The sequence below is a fragment of the Drosophila bipectinata genome, unplaced genomic scaffold (assembly GCF_030179905.1).
Source record: "Drosophila bipectinata strain 14024-0381.07 unplaced genomic scaffold, DbipHiC1v2 scaffold_301, whole genome shotgun sequence".
In the NCBI taxonomy this organism is placed as follows: Eukaryota; Metazoa; Arthropoda; class Insecta; order Diptera; family Drosophilidae; genus Drosophila; species Drosophila bipectinata.
The window spans coordinates 1-20,246 of NW_027222955.1; the positions used below are offsets into that span (position 1 = coordinate 1).

General features: G+C 42.7%; 6 protein-coding genes, 1 long non-coding RNA gene and 1 pseudogene across 10 annotated transcripts; 4 read left to right on the forward strand and 4 right to left on the reverse strand.

Moving 5' to 3' along the window:
- Positions 1-4: 4 nt before the first annotated feature.
- On the reverse strand, positions 5-4,304 carry LOC138927533 (transmembrane protein 214-A-like; the record flags this gene model as incomplete). The annotated part of the gene is given in 8 exon segments (XM_070282789.1): positions 5-52; positions 173-589; positions 2,477-2,622; positions 2,687-2,891; positions 2,959-3,518; positions 3,521-3,572; positions 3,634-3,929; positions 3,993-4,304. Coding segments are annotated over 8 exon segments (1,845 nt in total), but the record flags the coding sequence as incomplete, so codon positions are not given.
- Positions 4,305-4,515: 211 nt separating this feature from the next.
- On the forward strand, positions 4,516-5,793 carry LOC138927539 (vacuolar protein sorting-associated protein 72 homolog; annotated as a pseudogene).
- An 833-nt stretch (positions 5,794-6,626) lies between these two features.
- Positions 6,627-7,355, forward strand: LOC108126829 (calcium-binding protein P). The gene has a single exon (XM_017243557.3). It carries the CDS (start codon positions 6,716-6,718, stop codon positions 7,268-7,270), a length of 555 nt encoding a protein of 184 aa, XP_017099046.3. The 5' UTR covers positions 6,627-6,715; the 3' UTR covers positions 7,271-7,355.
- Positions 7,356-7,445: 90 nt separating this feature from the next.
- LOC108126827 (de-etiolated protein 1 abo) lies at positions 7,446-9,199 on the reverse strand. The gene is made up of 2 exons (XM_043212632.2): positions 8,198-9,199; positions 7,446-8,147 (listed from the first exon to the last, which is right to left on the reverse strand). The coding sequence occupies exons 1-2, from the start codon at positions 9,146-9,148 to the stop codon at positions 7,464-7,466; spliced, it is 1,635 nt and encodes a 544-aa protein (XP_043068567.2). The 5' UTR covers positions 9,149-9,199; the 3' UTR covers positions 7,446-7,463.
- A 508-nt stretch (positions 9,200-9,707) lies between these two features.
- Positions 9,708-10,354, reverse strand: LOC138927536 (ATP synthase subunit g, mitochondrial-like). The gene is made up of 3 exons (XM_070282793.1): positions 10,260-10,354; positions 10,149-10,203; positions 9,708-10,064 (listed from the first exon to the last, which is right to left on the reverse strand). Exons 2-3 carry the CDS (start codon positions 10,186-10,188, stop codon positions 9,805-9,807), a joined length of 300 nt encoding a protein of 99 aa, XP_070138894.1. The 5' UTR covers positions 10,189-10,203; positions 10,260-10,354; the 3' UTR covers positions 9,708-9,804.
- A 432-nt stretch (positions 10,355-10,786) lies between these two features.
- On the forward strand, positions 10,787-15,973 carry SCAR (wiskott-Aldrich syndrome protein family member 3 SCAR). 4 transcript variants are annotated; one of them, XM_017243617.3, is made up of 6 exons: positions 10,788-10,994; positions 11,701-12,505; positions 13,230-13,310; positions 13,953-14,644; positions 14,707-14,956; positions 15,019-15,973. In XM_017243617.3, exons 2-6 carry the CDS (start codon positions 11,761-11,763, stop codon positions 15,195-15,197), a joined length of 1,947 nt encoding a protein of 648 aa, XP_017099106.3. In that variant the 5' UTR covers positions 10,788-10,994; positions 11,701-11,760; the 3' UTR covers positions 15,198-15,973. The 4 variants fall into 4 exon arrangements, with proteins under 4 accessions (XP_070138893.1, XP_017099106.3, XP_017099107.3 ...); XM_070282791.1 differs by lacking the exon at positions 10,788-10,994 and adding an exon at positions 11,099-11,115; XM_017243618.3 differs by lacking the exon at positions 13,230-13,310.
- Positions 15,974-16,087: 114 nt separating this feature from the next.
- On the reverse strand, positions 16,088-20,107 carry LOC138927542 (protein piwi-like). The gene is made up of 8 exons (XM_070282801.1): positions 19,968-20,107; positions 18,367-18,951; positions 17,984-18,304; positions 17,764-17,918; positions 17,505-17,705; positions 17,260-17,451; positions 17,093-17,203; positions 16,088-17,034 (listed from the first exon to the last, which is right to left on the reverse strand). Exons 1-8 carry the CDS (start codon positions 20,049-20,051, stop codon positions 16,152-16,154), a joined length of 2,532 nt encoding a protein of 843 aa, XP_070138902.1. The 5' UTR covers positions 20,052-20,107; the 3' UTR covers positions 16,088-16,151.
- LOC138927543 (uncharacterized) lies at positions 19,465-20,185 on the forward strand. Its single transcript, XR_011444009.1, has 3 exons — positions 19,465-19,734; positions 19,799-19,929; positions 20,073-20,185. It is a non-coding gene; the product is annotated as an uncharacterized lncRNA (long non-coding RNA).
- The last annotated feature ends 61 nt before the right edge of the window (positions 20,186-20,246 follow it).

Consider the following 20,246-nt stretch of genomic DNA (forward strand, 5'->3'; position numbering starts at 1 on the left):
CCGCAGCGAAGGCTTCAATCTTTCCAGACAGATTCGGCACGTATTGGTCAACCTAAAAGAAACAGAACATCTTAACAATAGAACCAACAGTACCCAAGATTAAGTCAAAACTGGTTTGCGCATCTGCGACATCCAATGACCTCATCTCCTCTTGCCGTAAAAAAATACTCACAAACTTGGCCACCACGGGCCACTTGGCACTGAAGTATCCCTTGCCGTTCTGGAAGATGTTGCAGGCGGCATTCCGCGATAGCTTCCACAGATCGACGCTGGTCTTAACCACGGGCTCGGCATACGGCGGCACATTCACCTCCGCCCACTTGTAGCCACGAGCACCAGCACCCATGACCGTGTACCAAGTTTTTTCCACATGAGGCAGAACTCCAGCGTTCTTCAGCACCTTACCGGTGGCCGATTTCTCGAATACGCCCTTGCCGTTGGTCTCCGTGTCGTAGTACAGAGCACCGGCGATCAAGGCCACGATAAAGAGGCTGCCCAGCGTCCATTTGCAGCATCCGCACTTCTTTTTCTGTGCCGCCGCATTCTGTTTGTTCTTCTTCTGTTGAGCACTGCTCTTCTCCTGGACGCTCTTTAAAGTAGGGGTAGAAAAATTGTCATTGTTATCATTTCGTTTTTACCTATTTTTTATATTTATTTTTTTTTGTGTTTACCTTCTTGGTAGCGGGAGCTGGTTTGCCACCCTGTTTGTTACTTTTCGGTTTAACCTGAGCCATTTTCTACTTTAATTTCAGTTAGTTTCGATTAGCAAAGAGTATTTGAGATATGCCTCAGCTGTTCACGAAAGATATTTAATTAATTATTGTTTTTATGAGACTGACTGAAGCGGGCTTTGCGAAGCTTTCAACTCAAGCTTTCAAAAGGAAAAGTACGAAGATTGCGAATACTTTTTGAACGGATAAGAGCGCGATGACCTAAGAAATCGCAAATGGCAGTAATTAAAACACGTATTCGTGCGCTTTCAATAGATTCAACAAAATATTTCACGTATGGATATATAATAAAAACATAATTAAAAATTGCCGGAAAAAGAAACTAAGCTCACAATAAAAACTATATTTTATATTTTTTTTTTATAAAAGCTGCTAGACAACTAGCTGGAAAGCTAACAAGTTGAATGAACTATGGCCTAAACGAACTTTAAAATTCTTTTGTGCGTTTTGAAACGCAAGAAAGAAAGGCAATCCAATGCCGAAGGGAGAAAGAAGAAAATCAGGGTCACTGTGGACATGCCACGTGTTGAAAGCAACCTAAATTGGGAGCTCTTCTGCTGCTGGTGCCGCTGCCGATGCCGCGGTTGCTGCTTTCGTTCTCTCTCTGCTTCTTCTTTGGCTTATGAAGGTTTGGTGGTTCTTGTTTGGACTTTCGATTCGCTATCGTGGCAATAATGCGTGTTTTTGGCTGGCAAGAAAAATGCCAAAATTGCATTAAGAGTGAAAAGAGGGCGGTGGTGGTGTGCGCATAATCAAAAACGGGAGAGAATGAGACGGAGACGGCAGGGCAGCAGGGTGGTGGAGAAAGGGAGGCGGCCAATCGCAGCTGGAACACATCAGTCAATAAGAGAAGAAGTGACGCCGAGACTAGCAGCGCCGGCGGCCAGCCAGATCATCGAATTGGGGCGCGGGCCGCGATGGCTGATAATACCGGAGTCGTATGTTAACTGATAAAAGTACACACTAATATATGATCCCGAGATGCCGATGGATGCCTTCTAATCTTTATTTTTTCGAAAGCAACACGTCCGGTCGAAGAAATTTAGCGGCAATTGGACGGATGGACGGATGGACGGCTGGACGGTGGCCCGCATGGCAACGCTATGGGAAAACTGCAGCTAACACACATACATACGCACAGACACGCATACAGACACAACCGTTAAAGATGACGAGCACACCTAGGGCTCCAAAACGAAGCGCACTTTGCACAGTAACTGCACGATAATTAAGGTGCGGACCATTAATTTATGCGCACAGAAAATAAGCTGAACCAGAGATGAAAAGCCAGTTGAGAGAGAGAGAAATTTTGAGGCGAATGCCGGCCAGCAATCAAGTTGGGTCGGCTTCTGACGCGTTGGCTTTGCGTCCCCATCTGAACTTTCTTATTGCCGTGAAGAACTTTAATTATTTGTCTGCTTCCATGAATTTACTAACACCTTTAGTTTTAGCTTAAGCCCGCTTCAGTCTTTTTGGTACCGTTTTCAGTAAATTATTCGCTTCGAAATTCCAATTCAAAAATTTTATACCTTAGTTTTTCTTTTCACTGAAGCAATGTGACCAGACTGAATTACTAGCACAATACTATGCCAACACAAAAATAATCAGACATTAGTGTGACCAAGCTTGACAAATAAGCCCGGGATATATAAACGGACAAACCAGATTCTAATTTGAAATTATATTTTAAATAATGGCTCAAATTAAAATATTAAAAAAAAATAATTATACGGTTCAGTACTTACCTCCAGTACTTCTTTCAGGCTGTCTAAACTGCTGTCTTTTCGTTTGCTGCCCTCCAATTCTTCGTTCAGGTTGTGCAAGTCTTGTAGGAATGAGTGGTAAGCTGAAGATGATGCTAATTCCTTGGTGGAACCGGACCAATTGTCATCTGCAAAATGAATCAAGATTATTAGGCTTTTAAACCATTATAAGAAGGGAAGATCTTTACGTACTTATAGCTTTTAAAAGCAAAAGACTCGGCACCTGTTGCTTTTTGTAGTTCATGCGCCACACTCGGAGGCAGTCGTCCCTCCCACTACTTAGCAGACAGCTAATACAGCCTTCGATCTCGTTGTTATGCTTAGAGGTAGCGCTTATATCGCGAAATAATGTCAGAAAAATATTGGCATGCTTTACGGGGCTATTGATATAACTTTGCTGGAAATAAAATCGTGATATTTAAAAAGATACAAATCATTTGAGTATAATCTTATCTAAAACTTACCAGCAATCCACTAGCACTGCGTTTCAGACTTTGTTGTTGCTCCTTGGGCAGATTAATGTACGTGGCGTTCAGAGCGTTATAGGCGGCGAAGAATTCTTGCTGATTTAACAGCAACGGATCCTCCTTTTTTCTTGCCGACGACTCCTTCAGTACTTTCTCGATGTATTCAACAACGAACTTGGAATACTGCTTCAGTTCCAGATTAGGCAGCATAAGGTTTTGCCAAACACGCACACCCTCATTCAACGACTGATAACCGCCCTGTCCAACAGCCCACAAGATGCTTAGGCAAATATTGCTACGATTTTGGTAGGAGTTCCGCAAAAGTGCAGTCTTAGCCAGGTACTTGGAGCAAATTTCAGGCCAGTTTTGGCCAATCAATTGTAGCAGCAGTTTGTACCCAATCACTGTCTGATTGTTGTTCAGTTCCGTAGCCATACTGTCCATCAAAGAATGGTAGAAGTATGCGAGATTTGTTTCCCCCACGCTGCCAAGGAACTCCACAATCAGAAACTTGAGGGACGGACTGGCCAGGTTACTGGGATATTGAGTCGATCGGCGGAGAATATGGGATCGCACTCGTAGGACAGGGCTCCATTGAAGAATAGTGTAATCTTTGCAGGAATATAGACGATTATTAGCTTAAAATGTAATTATTTTATCAATTTAACTCACATGACTTAACCAACGAAGCTCGGAATCGGGACAACTGAGTTTGACCTGCTCCACTTGAGCAGAAAAATCATCCGGTGTGATGTTCTTAAGAGCCTGCTCCAGAGTTTTTGGCTTTGTCGACGTGGGCTTTTTAGCGCCAGCTGCACCTGCAGTGCCCGCATTTTTTGCAGTGTTTTTCTTTACCGGTGATTTAGTTTTCGACGACGATGAGCCACTAGAACTGGATTTAGCCGGTGAAGAGGACTTGTAGTTATTATTGTTGCTAGAGCTGAATAACTGCGCTCGATGAGTTGGCACTAGAATGGCAGTTGGTTGGATTAATGGCAATCGGCTTAGATGCACTCAGCCTAAAATCTTACACAGTTCCTCCAGTTTGGGCAATTGGGCTGCAAGCCGCTTCTTCTCTGTGTGGGCTACTACCTTTTTATCCAGGTTTTTTTGTTTACGCGACTTGGTTACTACTTCCCATTGCTCCGACATGATGATTGCAATTGTTTAATAAATGAAATTAAATTAAATTAAGCAAATCAGGGTCTGCCGGCACGAATAAATACGCATTTAGAGTGGCCAAACTTTTTGTATCCTCCGTTTTGAATCATACGCCTCCAACTCGTTTTGCTCGAGTCGCCCTGTGTCGTCCTATCCTAAGTGTCTCAAACTATTCTTAATTTATGTTATACAATTTACAGTTTTCTATCAAGAAATTAACAAAAAATAAAATAATAAATAAACTATTTAGAAGACTAAATAGAGTTCAATTTTTTATAAAAATTTTAAAAACTAGGGCTGCAGTAATCATGGACAATTGAAACTATCTGGGGAGTTGACCGTAGGACAGCGTTGCCAGATGAATTATACTAATGCGGCTTGTTTACATTCGTAAACTCTCTGAAAATAACAAAAATATTTAATTAGTCCCTAAAAATAACATTAAAACATGGCTGCTTCTCGTTCCCGCCGCAATAATGCTGGCAATAAGATAGCAAAACTACTAGACGAGGAAGAGGAGGACGATTTCTACAAAACCTCATATGGCGGGTTTCAGGACGAAGAGGAAGACAAGGAATACGAGTAGGTCTTTGATTTTAATTGAAAATTTCCCATATTAACGTTGTTAAATACCATCTTCAGACAAAAAGACGAAGAGGAGGATGTGGTGGACTCGGACTTCAGTATCGATGAACAGGATGAGCCCATTTCCGACCAGGAGGAGGCTCCCGAAAAGAAGAGAAAGCGCGGCGGTGTCAACACAAAGGCCTACAAGGTAGAGCCTCTGTAATTATATTTTAAGAACTCTAAACATGAAATGATTTTTGCAGGAAACCAAGCCAATGGCCAAGAAAGAAACAAAGCCTACGCCGGCTCTTCACAAAAAACGTGGCGGTGGTGGCGTCGTCAAGCGACGGGTACTTCCTCGTTTCACTGTCCTCGACTCTGGCCGAAAATCAATTCGCACATCGACAGCGATCAAGACACAGGCCACAAAAATCCGCCTCAAGGAAATGGACGATGCTCGCAAACGTAAAAAGAAGAAGGTGCGGGTCGAGGACTATATGCCCACTCAAGAGGAGCTGCTGGAAGAGGCCAAAATCACAGAGGAAGAGAACATCAAGTCACTGGGTGGGTATCTTAAAAAACTAAAAAATATATCTATCTTATACATGTCTGTTCCATTTTAGAAAAATTCCAAAAAATGGAATTGGAAAAGAAGAAAACCCGTCCCACAAAGCGGACCTTTACTGGGCCAACAATACGATACCATTCACTGACTATGCCAGTGCTACGAAAACCTACGCGTGGTGGTGTTCCAAACGACACAAAAATGATAAAAGAACCACCGCGAAGTGCGAGAGGACTTTTGTTACTGTCGATAATGATTTTAACGATAAAGTGTTCCAGAGCATATTCCGCCCAAAAATCTTACCAAAAGCCAGCAATGGTATTTGTCCGATCACTAGACTGCCAGCCCGCTACTTCGATCCGGTAACGCAACAGCCGTATTATAGCATTCAAGCCTTCAAAATCCTGCGCGAAGCTTACTACATGCAGCTGGAGCAACAGGGTAATGGCAGCGACCAGCCCGAGTTGGCCAAATGGTTGGAGTGGCGTAAAATGGTCAAAGATAATCGTCTCAAGGCCACCAAAAGCGGAGATAACTAATAAAGTAACAAAATTTATTAAAATAATTCTATATATTTTTAGAATAAAGATATTGGATTTGGAAAATTTCAGAATGAAATTGGATTTAGATAGTTTGATACGTTCGTACAGAATGTTTGAATTTGAGGTAAGAAATTTTTGAAGTAACCCTCGAGGCAAACAAGATTCACTCAAGGCATGCTCCAAAATAAACCAATTGTCCCAAATTGTATATAGGGTATTTCCCAAACGTAATCACTAAATTGTTATTAATAATCTAGACACCGTCTGTTTTCATTAGAGAGTACATAAAGCTATGTACGTATTATTTATATAAGCTGACGTTTTGGGGTACAAGAGCAGCATCCGGATTATTGACTTTGCATATGATAACAAGGTTTACTTACAAAAAAAATCTATTCTAAAAAGGTACAAGAATGTATAATATATTTAAAAGGTTTATTAATTTTAATAGAAATTTAAGAATTATATTTAAAAGAAGGGGCATTTTAGAGTCGACTTTATTTTGAAAAGTTTTAGAAAATGTTTTTATTTTTATTTTTTTTCATTTCCGTAAACGGTCTAAATGATAACCAAGTGACCCCCAACTAGAATGCTGTGGTTCCGACAAGGTTTCATCATCTTGAGAATACAAATACACTAGTGGAACTCTATTTTGTAATTTTATGATTTTAATTCATTCAATAAAATATATTCATCGCGATAATATAAGAACATATATTTAATATAAAGATTATAGTAAGAAAGGGAATTAGTACTTCGAACCAGGCCGCACTTATTGTGATCTATACGTTTTGTCCACTTATCAAAAAAAATAAACACGCGCCTACTTTTTGGTCTGGATGGATGAGCAAGGTACTCTCATGACCAACGTTTAGTCAGATCTGAGATCTCAGGTTATACGAACGTCTCCGTTTTCGAAATGAGGCAATTTTTTGTGATTTTACTACTCCTGGTGGTGGGATGGCAGTGCTGTGGGGTGGCTCGGGCCGACAGTGATAGCGACAGTAGCAGCAGCAGTGGCGAGCACAAGCACAAGGGCAAAGGACATAAATACAACAACCCCGCCTACCCTGCTCCATACGGCTATGGCCCTTATACCTACCCATATCCGTATAATCCTTACGCCTACAATCAGATTATGCCGCAATACCCGCCGCCTGGATATAACCCCTATCCGTATAATCCCTACATGCAGCCTCCCCCACCACCGCCACCGATGCCCGGCTACCCACCCCAGGCCCCTCAAGGCTATCCAGGTCAGCCAGGCGGTTACCCGTCCCAGCCGGGAAACCCGAGCCAACAGAATCCCAGCCAACCTTGGAATGCCAACGCGCCTTCTAATCCGTCACAACCACAGCAGCCCAATGCCGGAGCTGGACAACCTCCAGCATATCCGCCACCAGCCTCAAGTGTCATTAATCACTCCCTTAAAGTCAATAAGGAGTACAATGAGGATGGACACCACAGAACATAAATAAGAAACTAGTTTCATGTGTAACTTGTATCCGTTTTCGACAAAATATTTCAAATAAAATAAAAATATATACATATTATCCTAATCCCTCAACTAATCCTCAATATTATAGGTCTATAATATAGACCAACACCTGTTGGTCTAGTCTAGAATCTAGTTGGAATGTATTTACAAATCACAGTGCGCTTTTATTTCAGTTACTCGTCTGTTCTACCACCGTGCTGTGATTATACAAATGTACATGGTATGCGTAACTATTCATACACTTCTGGATGCTGAGCACAAAGGGCTCGAATGGGTGCCAAATAAAGGCGCATAACTCCCGGGGTGACAGTGCGTTGGTTGGTCGACGCGCCTTGGCGTAAAGCCGAAACTTTACACTCTTCGTCATCCGATCTCTAAATACAATGGGTTCAGTGGAACAGGGATTTGGACGCTCTAGGGGCGATATGTGCCGGTCATCGTAGCTGAAGTCGTTGAACTGAAGATACGGCGATGGGGATAGGCTCTGGGAGCTGACAGGAACACTTGGATTGAAGCGCAATGCTGCATGCCGGATGAATGGTATGGATTCGCTGGCATCTGCAAAGTTTTGCTTGAGAAAAAAGTGCAGCGGCAGGGAGGGAGCATCTCCTGTTTGCATGGATCGAACATTGCTCATCTGGTCGTAAAATTGGAGTATGATCTGCAGCAAGTCAACGGAATCATCATGGTAGACCCCCACCACCTCCTCGCTGGCTATATTGTAAAAAACATACAAGCGGCGAGGAGTTGGTGTCAGAGGCATAACATCGCTGTCTTTTTGGCGTTCTTCGTAGCGCAACAGGAGGAGTTCCTTGTTCACCAATTGCATCCTTTCCATAATCATGTATTCCACCTGAGGGAGGAAATAATTAGATTAGAAAATAAACTAAGAGACAAACTAACAAATTCAAAGATCTTGTAAAAATCTTGCAGCTTCTGCCTCGCTGAAGGACTCTCCCCATAAATTTGGCGGTACAGAAAGCTTAGGACCCTTTGTTTAATGTGAGTAATTGGCATAACCGTTGTAGCGTCCAGGTTGCCAACATCCATGGACGCATTCTCGATGAAGTCTCTCGGCCGGGGACCAATCGTCTCCTGTTCAACCAAACGACCCTCCACTAGCTCGTAAACATAGATGCACTGATGCAGCCTGGACATGATTGCAATTGTAGAACCAAACACCGAGATGCCATGGTTATGGGCTATCACTATGGAGTCCTGCGACAAGAAGAGTCTGTGGGTGACACAACCCTGTTCCAGGTCGACCACGAAGAACACGTAAGAGTAGGCGTCTAGTTTGTCAAACAAATCCGGGTAGAGGATGTAAGACATGGTGGGCAGGGCGTTTCTCAAGACGGACATTGCAGCCAGTAGAACGTAACGGCCGTTCTCCAGGAACACGCTGAACTCCCGGTGCAGATAATACCGTCCGCTTTCGCCCTGACAGAGACGCAGGACAGTGGCATCCTTTGTGGCGAACAATCGGTCGAAGATCTGGTTCTGTACGTTGCTTTCCTGGCTCTTGAAGCATTCTCCAGTGCCCACATTCGCTTCCCGGATCAACTCTCCCACCGCCGCCGAGCCGAAGCCCTTGTACTTGTAAATATGCAGGCTGCGCTGATCCTGCGAGAAAGCCAGTAACTTGCTGCCATCTGGTGTAAACTTCCGCAGGTAAACTTGCGGAATCGAAATGGAATCAATGGTCAAGCAGGGAGTGATGCACTTGTAGAACTTTCGCTCGTGGGCAAACTGGGGGGTCCTGCTGGCAGAAGTTCCGGGAGCAAGGAAGCCTGATTCTCGATTCTGGAGCAGGTGCACGAGGTTCTGCGATTGCAGCCTCTCGCTGTAGGCCATTATTTCCACAGGTGTTTGTTTACAGACATTTTTCGCGTTTTCCAGCACTTAAAAGCAAAGGCCGTTTATGCGTGAATTCATTTTACGATCTTGTTTAAATAACTCCATTTTCACAAATTGTAATGCTAAATAACATAATTACGATTGATTTTTCAACTAAAACATTTAAACAATGGTTCAATAAGAAAAAAACATAAGCCCGGTATTCCAATCTGAAAGCTCACCAATAAAATAACAATAATGCTTTAATAAGCTATAAACACTATAATGCAAGATAATGATAGTGCTACACCGCTAGAAATTATCACCAAGCACTTATGAGTAACTATCGTGATTGATAAAAACAAGTTTAGATTCTTTATTAATATTTTAAAGCGCAAAAAGCAAACGATTGCGAGTTTGCTGATGATTGTTATCATCTCTCCCAACATCTTAACCCACTGCGAGCCAGAAACTACGATAATTATAGAAATTTGTATTCTGCTTTTAAATAAAGGGCATTCGAATAACTACTTTGTTTACCTGGTTTGGTTATCTTGCAGAGGAAACACTATTTAAATACTATCGTATTATTCCACTTTATTCAGTGTCGAAATGTTCACAATTAAGATTTTTTCAATCATTCCAAAAACTGCCAAGCATAGACTATAGTAAATTTAGACATTGTATCCCACAATGTGGCGTTTGCCGATGCACTCGCCAATGTAGAACCAGAAAATGACCTCAGCGGTCACCAAGGTGTTAAGCCAGGCCTCGCGAACGGTGAGGTTCTTGTAGGCACCGGTCTTGGCTCCCTTGATGATGTTGCCAAGTCCCTGACGGATGGCCGGAATGTCGGCTGGCGTTGGGGGCGTAAGCTCCACCTTGGCGTACTTCAGGAACACATCCAGCTGTGGCCTGGCCTGTGTAAGAAGCCCTGCAAAAAAATATTACATAATTTTTGATCAGTATGCGAAATGGCAAATCAAAAACAAGTTAGTTTTCGTTTGGAGAAACTTACTGTTTACAAGTCCTGATCCCTTAGTAGCCAAACTCGCCATTTTTCCGTATCGTTTCTGCAATCACTTCAAATTATAAAAGAGAAAAATAAGCGAAATGTGTAAAACCATACCTAATGTGCTATGAAACAGAGATGTTATGCATTGGCCAGGGCTGGATAAGAAGTTATCGAAAAGTATCTGTGTATTTTTTAGTATTTTTTTAGAGGTACTCTGCTGAAACATATAAAATCAAACAGTATAAGACATATAATTTAATAATAAATAAGATAAATCATCAGTCTTATTTTTAAAAGATAATCGTTTCAAATAAAATTATTTTACCCATTTTGTATGGATAGCTCCTAGATATATCGATAAAATGCACAAAATTTCCACTTCGAGCCAAACATAAAGTTGTTGACCCCCGGAAAACATTTGCAAAATGGCATTAGTTAGATATAAGTAGAAGCTTTACAATTCTAAAGAAAATGAATAATATAGTTGCATAAATGTGGAAGAATTTAAATTTAGCGCACTTTGGTAGTAGTTGCATCGAAAAACAGTGTTGAAAAACGGATGTAGACTTAGAAAGACCAAATGAAAAATACCAGAATTTAGCTGAAAAAAAATACTACGATATAATATTTAGGTGAAAACATCGATATTTCGATATAAATATACAACAAAGGTGTGGAAATCTAAGTTTCCACAAAAACGAGCAAATATTTGCATTTTTCAAGCCCCGAATCGGCTAATTAGAGTTTTTCGTCGGAACGGGAACCGATCTAACAGCGACCATCGGCAGCGGAAGTGGCTGATTAATGTTTTTTGTTGTGACTGGCGTGAAACGAGAAGTGTGACGGGCGGTGAGTGAATGAGCAATGCAATAAAGTCAGGAATAGAAAGTGCTTGCAGAAAAAATCTGTGTATTATTGCCATTTAGTTGCAAAGGCCCGACTGCAAACGCAGAGAATCGCGTGAAAATTAGTAATAAGAGCCACATACACACATAGAGGGGCAAGCGCACCTTCGTGTGTGCCCCACAAAACGGGCAGCTCGGCTCTTGCTTGGCACCCTGAATATCTAATTTGCGTTGGTGGGGGCCGCGATGTGTACGCGTACTTGGCGTATGTAGGTGCCACCACGTAAAGTGAAGTCTTTGAGCGATAAAGCCACTGAAGCGGCCACTTTATCGACTTATCTCGCCTCGGACTGTGAATGAATCTTGAAGGGGGTGGGATTTGGGCGTAGCGCTCTTATCACCAAACAGTGAATATACGTATATCCATGGGACCATGGGGTGTGGTCCAGACGGCAAACACATAAGCCGCGCATATCACAAAATATTTCAAGATAAAAAAAATGCACATCGAGTCTTGAATGAAGCCTGTGTTTTAGCCAATTAGAAGGGTCCTATTAATGGGTTATAATAAATAAACAAAAACTATAACTTAAAATTGACAATTAAGTCTTAGTTCTTTGAAAATAATTAATTTAATTTAAATTCCAATAAAAGAAAAGTCATAAAAAATTAATTCAATTTATAATTTTGTATATTTTTGTTCATTTTAGTCAATGAGGACACACTAATTCAGTGGTAAAGTTGGAGTTAATTGTCTATTGCGCCCGACCATGCCACTGCCGAAGCGATCGATAGAGCCCGTACATGTGGCCCGCTCCGTCTACCAGCAGGATGAGCTGCAGTCCGTGGAGCTGGAGACGGTGACCAACACCACCCTTACGAACATCATTCGCCAGTTATCCTCTTTGTCAAAGCACGCTGAGGATGTGTTCGGAGAGCTGGCCCGCGATGTCGCCAATATCGGGGATCGGGCCAACTCCTTGCAGGCCCGCATCGATCGGCTAGCCATCAAGGTCACCCAGCTGGATAGTACTGTGGAGGAGGTACCCCTGACGGACATCACGCGCAAGAAGGCCTTCAAGTCGGCCAAGGTGTTCGATCAGCAGATCTTCTCGCGCGCCACCATGCCAGCACCGATGCTGGAAACATACGCCCAGTGCGACAAGCCGCCGCCGCTGGACAAGCTGAATGTGTATCGGGACGATGGCAAGGACGGTCTCAAGTTCTACACCGATCCCAATTACTTCTTTGAGCTGTGGCGTCAGGAAATGCTCAAGGACACCGAACGGGTGATGCACGACAAGGGCAAGAAGATGAATCGACCACGGCAGGATGGCGGAGCCGGAGGTGCTGCTGGGCGTAGCAACAAGAAGCAAAAGACCAAAATAAGACAGCCCCACAATACGCGCGAGAAACAGCGTCAGCTCGTCCTGGTGCACGGCGAGACCTTGATGCCCAACAATGTTATATACCGGACACCGAATTCCATGGTCAACGAGGAAGCCGGCTACGGAAGTGAGTACATAGGACAGACTTCAAATCTAGCTAGAAGAATTGTTGAAATATTTCAGATATGGATAGTATCTGTAATCTATAAAGTGTCTATCTATTTCAACAATCTAAAATATAGAATGAATCCAAGTACTCAGTGCGAAGCCAATTGATGAATAGATTTTGAAATTGGAAAGCTCTTACCACGCACTGAATATTTGCACTTGTTTAGCATTTGATAAATGGAATCTATTTAATTATGAATTATGTACTGTCTGCTCGTGTAGTTCAGCTAGTCAAAATACAAACTGTGAGCGAGTCTGACACCGATGCCCACCACCAAGTTGTCGGTAATGTTAATGACGTAGGTACGATGATGGGCCCATGTGACATGCATTACCTACCAGCCGATCGATCTCCCATGTCCATTCCATGTCCATTTACTTTTACTTCTACTTCACTCCAAAGCGTCCCAGAACGATGTATTATTACGCCTTGTTGCTGTTACTTAAGCATTAACCTCCATAATCATTAGTCAGAGAAGGAACTATCTTAAAAGAAAGATTTATTATAATACTTTAAGTATTTTTCGAAAGAACTCTGATTAGAATCGACTCCCGATCATGTCCAAAGACTACTCACTGCTTAGTTTTGATTGCATGCCGTTTATTTATTGACTTATTTTAGTTATTGTAATTAGATCGGTAATCTTGTATGGATCAAACACGCATAATCATCTCATTTACAGATACAGTAAAGCCTTATAATATGCTTTCGCATTTGGAGAATAACAGTAATGTCACAAAGCAAACCGCCGTTGCGATTGCAGGTTAGACATCTTCACACCTTTAAGCAAGCCTCAGTAACTCTGACTATAAGTGTTATTTCACACGCTTCTATTCTTCTATATATACTATATATATATACATATATATTTACTAGCAATCCTATTTTTTTTTGTTAACTATATTAACTATGTATGTATGTATGTAAAACCAATGAATTCTGGATGAACTTTGATGGTAATTTTTGGAATTCATTGGCTAACCGCGCGATTCGTCATTGAGTTGCCAATTTTTGTTTAGGATCCTAAATACCTTTCTGTTGTAGTTCTCCGTCTTTACAATATCGTACACCTCACTCTAGAGCTTTACTAATTCCTTTCTGTCGCCACATCTTATCCTCTGATACTTTCTCCAATTCTCAAAATTCATTTCTGTGCGCAGAGCAGAGTCTTGAAAAAATTTCCAATCGGTTTTTGTTTTTTTTTTACTAAATTATCTGACTAATTGGCCTAAAAATGGAGTCTCGTCTGCACAGAAAGTCTCAATTGCTTGTAATTACATGTCCTAATTTAGTTTAAAAGTGTAATTACACAATAATTGGCGTGTTTTTAAATGAGATGTGTGTCCTGTATGAAGAATAGGCTTATAAGGTGCGATTCTAACTCTCATCTCGTCCACCCTTCTAGATATGGGAGTATACGACACACGCCCACCGCGTCCCAACTCGATCGAATTGCGTCACAGCTACCAGTCGGAGCAGATCGATAGTAGCACCTACGACCAGGTCAACCCACAGATGGGCAGCCAGTATGCGCCCTCGTTCGGCGCCAATGGAATGGGTGGAGGCCAGCCGATGCATATGCAGCACCAGCAGCAGATGTACGACGCCGGGTTGTACCAATCCCACTCCCTGTACGGTCAGACGGGGCAGGGGGTTATGTCACCGGAGCCGATTTACGGCCCGGGCACCCCGTCGCGCAACAAGCCGCGTCCCTCGCAACCGCCGCCGGCACCTCCATCGAACGGTAGCGGTGGAGGCACACCCACAGCCTCGAATGCCAATACTCCGACCCGTGGAAGGAGTATGTCGACCAGCCGGGACGCCTTGCCACCGCCTCCGCCGGTACCGGACGCCATGTCGCCCATGTCCGTTATGAATGGCGCCAACAGCGGACACATTGCGGCCAAGCTGCTGGGCCGGGCGAACAGTACATCGCGAGCTGGATCTCCGCAGATGACTCCGAACAATGTTCAGAGCGCCAACGACATGGTTATGACGCAGCTAAGCAATACATTCAACAACATGGGAATGGGAATGGGAGGCAACCAGTTGAACTCCCTTAGCGACTTGCCGCCCCCGCCTCCAGTGCCAGATCAGGTTCGTAACTCATGACTCCTCGCCAGATTCATGGAAATTAATAAATTTATGTTTCCCAACAGCACTCACCAAAAATGTCGCCTCCAAATGCTGCACCACCCCCGCCGCCACCGCCGCCGCCAGTCGAGGATGGAATGGGCGGTGGTAGTAACAACCAGCACACCATGCGGCCACACCAGATTCTACCCAAATCCCTGGCCAATGGCGAAATGCCAGGTCAGCAGAACGGTGTACCGCATATTGTGGCTGCTAAGAAGCTATTGCCTCCATTCCATGACCCACGCAACGACTTGATGAAGGCCATTCGAGATGGTAAGTAACAACTACCTACCCAGATGATAAATCTTGATATTAAAACATGTATTATTTTAAAGGCATTACCCTGCGAAAGGTGGAAAAGTCGGAACAGAAAGAATTTGAACGCAATACGGCACCGCTGGATGTAGCCTCGATCTTGGCCAGGCGGGTGGCAATAGAACTATCCGAGTCCGAGGACTCGGACAGCGATGACGACAGCGAGGGGTGGATGGAGCCCAACGAGACATCGGCTTGATCCCTGATGAACTCGCTAAAGCCGGAAATAATTCTAAAAAATAAAAAGAAAAAATAATTCCAAAGAGAATTAATCCATACGATGGTCTAAACCAGGAGTGGTATAAAATTGGATTACACAAAAGCACCAAAGCTTTTCTACCACCACCCTTCATTATAATATAATAAACCTAAACTAATTCCTAAATATTATACATATATCTAAAATCAAAACAACAAATTAATTGAATTGTAAATACATACACACCAGGACGAGTAATTATCGTTAAAGTAATCGCTATAGTAAACGCATTTGAATTTTGAAGCCTAGATGATGCTCCAAGAGGATTGATAATGGATGGATAGAACCAGGACCAGCACCCAGCATTAGCACCGCGTTTTATCAATTCTTTCGGAGTCTAGCTCTAAGTAAAGCTCTAGGGCTTCTGTATCATAGTAGTCGGTGTTTGGATATTATATTATAAATATTCGATATTATTACTAAACTCAATCCTAAACCCCCCCTACTTGCAATCGATACGATTAATACAACACACATTTATCCAAAACGAAACTTTAGAATTTTGTAAATACAATAATATATAAAATTAAAAAATTATACGCAGCCGTAGTAGCATTTCAATATACTCAACCAGCTATGATTATTCCCGAGAGATCGAAATGCCTATAATGACTATAAGGTGCATTTCACAAATCCATACATGGTTGCATGTATTTCTTTACAAAAAGTATAATATTTAATATAAACAATAAAATAATTGTACTCCAAAAATTAAACCCACTCGTTTCTTTTCAGATTAATATTTTTGTTTTTAATAAACAAAATGGTTTAGTAAGTAAATGAGATAGAAGGAAAGCAAAAAATTACATTCTTTTCAACGTAAAATGAAACTTGTTCTTCTTTAACTTAAAAAGAAGGGTTAACTTTATCTTAAACTAGTACGAGAGTATTTAATTATAGGTAATAGAACTTCTTCTCCAAGGCGTTTTGCGGAATGGCGTGTAAGTTGGTGCCCACAAGGGTGGCCAGCTTCTTGGCATACTGGCAGACGGCCGGAACACGGGTAGTGCCCGACCAGTTGTAGTACAAATGGCACATTTTGTAGGTCAACTTTTGGATTTGGTCGGGACTGAGACGAATGTTGCTATAGAGCACGTTGTAGGAGGTGGGCGACACTGAGCCCTGACGAACCTGCTGCGACACCAAATAGAAATCATAGCGTTCCGGGAGCGTGACAATGTCATCGACAACAGTGCCCGGCGGGGGGTTTCGGCCGTTGTTGAAGAAGCGGGTGTTCATCGACTTGGTGACCACAACGTAGGCCAGCATCGGTGGTCCGCAGTTGGCGCGCTTGTACTCCGCATCGAGCTTCTCCACAATGTCCTTTACTTCGAATTCAAAAAGCTGCTTCAGTGATCCCGGGCTCACACCGTCACGATAGAAAATAATGCGAGTTGGAAGCTTTTGATGTTCTCGTTGGTATTGGCGGAGAGCCTTTGCAATCATCGGCCAAAGATTATTGCCCAGGGTGTCGAAGGCACTGCACTCCGAGACCGTGCTGAAGTAGGTGGAGTTTTGCTGCAGATCCATGGATGCCACCAATGCCCCGTAAGCCCTCTTGCGATCGCGAGTGCTTTTGGCAATGTCGAATCCCAGGGTCATTAAGCCCGAAAGGGGCACTTCCACCATCCAGGGTGTATATCCCAGCTTGCAGTTGATCTGAATGGCTATCTTGGTGGCAATGCTCATCAAACCGCGATTCTTGGCAGTTTTAATCGTGACCACTTGGGTGGGAACGGCTCTATCTACATAGCCACGCTTCTTAATGGCCGAGTATCTGCAATATATAAGAGATTTTTTGAGTTCTAATAAAAATATATAAAGATATTCCCAACCTGTCAGCATTATTATTAGGAACCAGGCAAAGGATTAGCTTTGGATCCATTCGAGAGCAGTCATCCATGGCTCGTATGTATGTTGCCGTGCGATCGTCATATATTTTCATTCTGAAGAAAAAATTACCATGAAACAATGTCAATATAACCAGATTACACTATCTTACTCCTGGGGGGTCCTGATACGCAGACCCATTCCGCTGGCAGCTCGGAACAGACTTTCCATCAAGTTCCTTAGATCATAGGAGTTGCGTTCCGGAGCAATGACTGCCCAGCGATCGATACCATCACTCGGAGTGGTAAGCATACGCTGGTCCCGGAAGTATCGCGTCCAGTCAGCAGTTTCCCCAGCAGAAACCCTAAAATACATGACTCTTAATCAAAGAGTACAATTACCATAAAGCCGACATACTTTTGATTGTTGAACACAATTTTTTGCGGTGAAATGATACGACCAGCAACCTCAATGAGATTCTGGTCAAGATTCATGTTCCAATCTTTCAGAACTTTGACGCTTTCAGAAGTGGTTTGCAAACGACTATTAAAACGACGTAGCCGGTCGATGCGACGATCGGGATTCATTCGGGTATGTTCCGACATGGCACGCATCAATCTGGGAAATGGTTTAAATATTTTATTCCAATACCATGTCAGTATGGATACAATCTTACTTAAAGTCAGAACGCATGCTGTCTGTGAGGCCAGTCACTCGGCACAGTTCAGGAATGAGAACCACTATTTCACTAGCGTTTGCTTTCTGGGCCTTATCCCGGCTCTTCGATATAAGCAGCGGCTGGTTCTGGTCCCTGATGCGAATGTTGTATCTCTAAAATATATAAATAATTTATCCAAACTTTGTCCAAATAGGTTTGGGAAGCATTTTCGACTTACAGTCAAGTAGTACTCCACAAAGCTAATATCCTTTCCCTTGCAGCTGAAGGTGGACTTGGGTGTTTGACCAAAGTCGACATCATTGATGCGGTATGTCTTGTTATTATAGTCCGTCAGTACGACCATATCCAGCACATTCATACGGAAATCGTCCTGATGACGGGAAGGGTTTTGGGAGCACCGCTTCAAGATTTCATAGACAGTTTCCGTACGCATTACTTTGTGAGTGATTTCGGTGCACAAAAGGATGTCCTTTTCGTGCTGGCGAATGGAAGTCTCGTATCCAGGCCATAGCTCCATTTGGAACTCTCGAATGGGAATCTAAATCGATATTAACATTATTTTATAAAGATAGTTCCTATACACAAAAATGTATCTAGTACCTTGGCATGTGGATCGAACAGATTGCGGCCAACTAACTCTAGCTTGAGACCTTTCATTGATCGACGCAGTATGAGATTGAGAACTTGTAGGAACCGCGTCTCTGATGTCGATATGTATCCCACAAACTTGATCGTAATAGTGTATTCGGTGCCGAGCTTCGACTGTACCCGCAACACCGTCACATCCTGTGGATACTTTCGGGCCGAGAACAGCTGCATTCCATCGAACAGATACCCTTGCCCCAAGAAATTCGATTGGTCGGATAATATACCCATTCGTACGCGAACATTTTCAATAGGTGGCTCGAACTCCACATGGTAGTGAACGATTCGCCACTCCGGCACGGTCTTGAGTCGGAAGAAGTTCGACTGCAGTCGGATGGGGACTCCATCGGAGCCCTTCTTCGAGACCACATCCGCCGGACGAGTGGCCACAATGTCATAGCGATCACGGCGATCGGTGGGTCCAGCTCCTTCACGTTTTACATGTCCAGACGATCCAGCTTCCGATGGCGGCTTATCCTCGGGTGCAGCCCGTGGATCTCCTCTACGGGGATCGGTTGGCCCCTTGAATATTTTGGCACGCTATTTAGAAAATAAACAACAAATTTAATGAAATATTTTTTATCTTTCGTATAACGGATTGTTAGAATAGAAGAGTATATTGAAATATGGAGTATAGAGCATGAATACAGGGTATCATCACTAACCATACAGCATATAGACAAAAATTTCTTGCGACAGGCCCCAGCAGGCCGCAGAGCGAGTTCTTACTCTCTTTCCTTCGCTCATCATTCGTTCATCTTACGCTCATATTCTCATTGAATGCCTTTCTTTTTCTGTCTCTGTCTCTGAAAGGAGCACGACGAAGAATGTTGGTCTGCGCTTGGATTTTTCTTTGTATGTATGCGTGTCACACATTCACATACACGGGGGCATGTTTGCGTGCGATTTCGTTTCGAAGGAAGAGCTATAATAGCTTCCATAGGAGCTATTAACTAGAAACTTTGGGCCCTTTTTTTAAGTCCTAGGATTGTTCAAAAGTGTACATACATAAGTGTGCGTAGTATATATGTACATATGTACAAAAAAAAAATATTCTGTTATTATTTACCAATTTCCGACCCGATATTTTTTTTACGTTCCTTTTCACATAAAGAATACATACATACAAACATAGGCATATAAAATCGTAAATTAAAGACGGCGGACCAAGAAATATATTCCTCTGCTTCCTAAAAAGTTGCTTGCGCAGCAGATATTCGAGATGCCATGCTTCGCGCCCAAGCACACATACTTCCCTCTCGCTCTTTGTTTCTAAAATACAATGTTTGCTAAAATGGTTTCTTCAAGTACAAGCTTAAAGATGTGCTTTTTTTCTCAAAAAAACAAACGATTTCAGAAATTTGACGCCAATTTTTGTTTATTTCAGTATAGAATTGTCTGAAGCACCCACACAAAGAAGGCTTTAACGCTTGCATTCTAACGGAACTTACGCAGCCGCTTTAAGAAAATGCTTTCAAAAATAATGAAAAAGCTATAGGTTTATTCACCTTTGCAACAGTAAGATTTCAAAACTTTATTAGAAAATCGTCACCTACCGGCTCCTCTCGTGCCTCACGGGAAGTTGATGGTCCATCATCCTCAAGTGGACGCCTGCGCCCACGTCCTTGATCTTCGGCCATAATTTTCACTTTGATTTTCAGCGAAACACTCGGAAAGGAAGAGCTTTAAAAGAGAATGGCGGTCGAATTGAATGTTGCCACACTGACCGCGAATTGAATGTTTTGCAGAGTGACCGCGATGAACTCAGAGAAAATAATACCACCAATTGAAAGAAATGAAAAAAACATTTTATCATAAAAATAAATTTTAATATA

Coding starts and splice junctions, on each gene's coding strand:
- LOC108126829 (XM_017243557.3), top strand. CDS start 6,716: ATGAGGCAATTTTTTGTGATTTTACTACTCCTGGTGGTGGGATGGCAG.
- LOC108126827 (XM_043212632.2), bottom strand. CDS start 9,148: ATGGCCTACAGCGAGAGGCTGCAATCGCAGAACCTCGTGCACCTGCTC. Junction 8,148..8,197: donor TTTACAAGATCTTTGAATTT/GTTAGTTTGTCT, acceptor TTCCTCCCTCAG/GTGGAATACATGATTATGGA.
- LOC138927536 (XM_070282793.1), bottom strand. CDS start 10,188: ATGGCGAGTTTGGCTACTAAGGGATCAGGACTTGTAAACA. Junction 10,065..10,148: donor GGGATCAGGACTTGTAAACA/GTAAGTTTCTCC, acceptor ATTTTTTTGCAG/GGCTTCTTACACAGGCCAGG.
- SCAR (XM_017243617.3), top strand. CDS start 11,761: ATGCCACTGCCGAAGCGATCGATAGAGCCCGTACATGTGGCCCGCTCC. Junction 13,311..13,952: donor AACCGCCGTTGCGATTGCAG/GTTAGACATCTT, acceptor CCACCCTTCTAG/ATATGGGAGTATACGACACA. Junction 14,645..14,706: donor CGCCTCCAGTGCCAGATCAG/GTTCGTAACTCA, acceptor GTTTCCCAACAG/CACTCACCAAAAATGTCGCC.
- LOC138927542 (XM_070282801.1), bottom strand. CDS start 20,051: ATGGCCGAAGATCAAGGACGTGGGCGCAGGCGTCCACTTGAGGATGAT. Junction 18,952..19,967: donor GTGAGGCACGAGAGGAGCCG/GTAGGTGACGAT, acceptor TTTTCTAAATAG/CGTGCCAAAATATTCAAGGG. Junction 17,035..17,092: donor CCTAATAATAATGCTGACAG/GTTGGGAATATC, acceptor TATATATTGCAG/ATACTCGGCCATTAAGAAGC.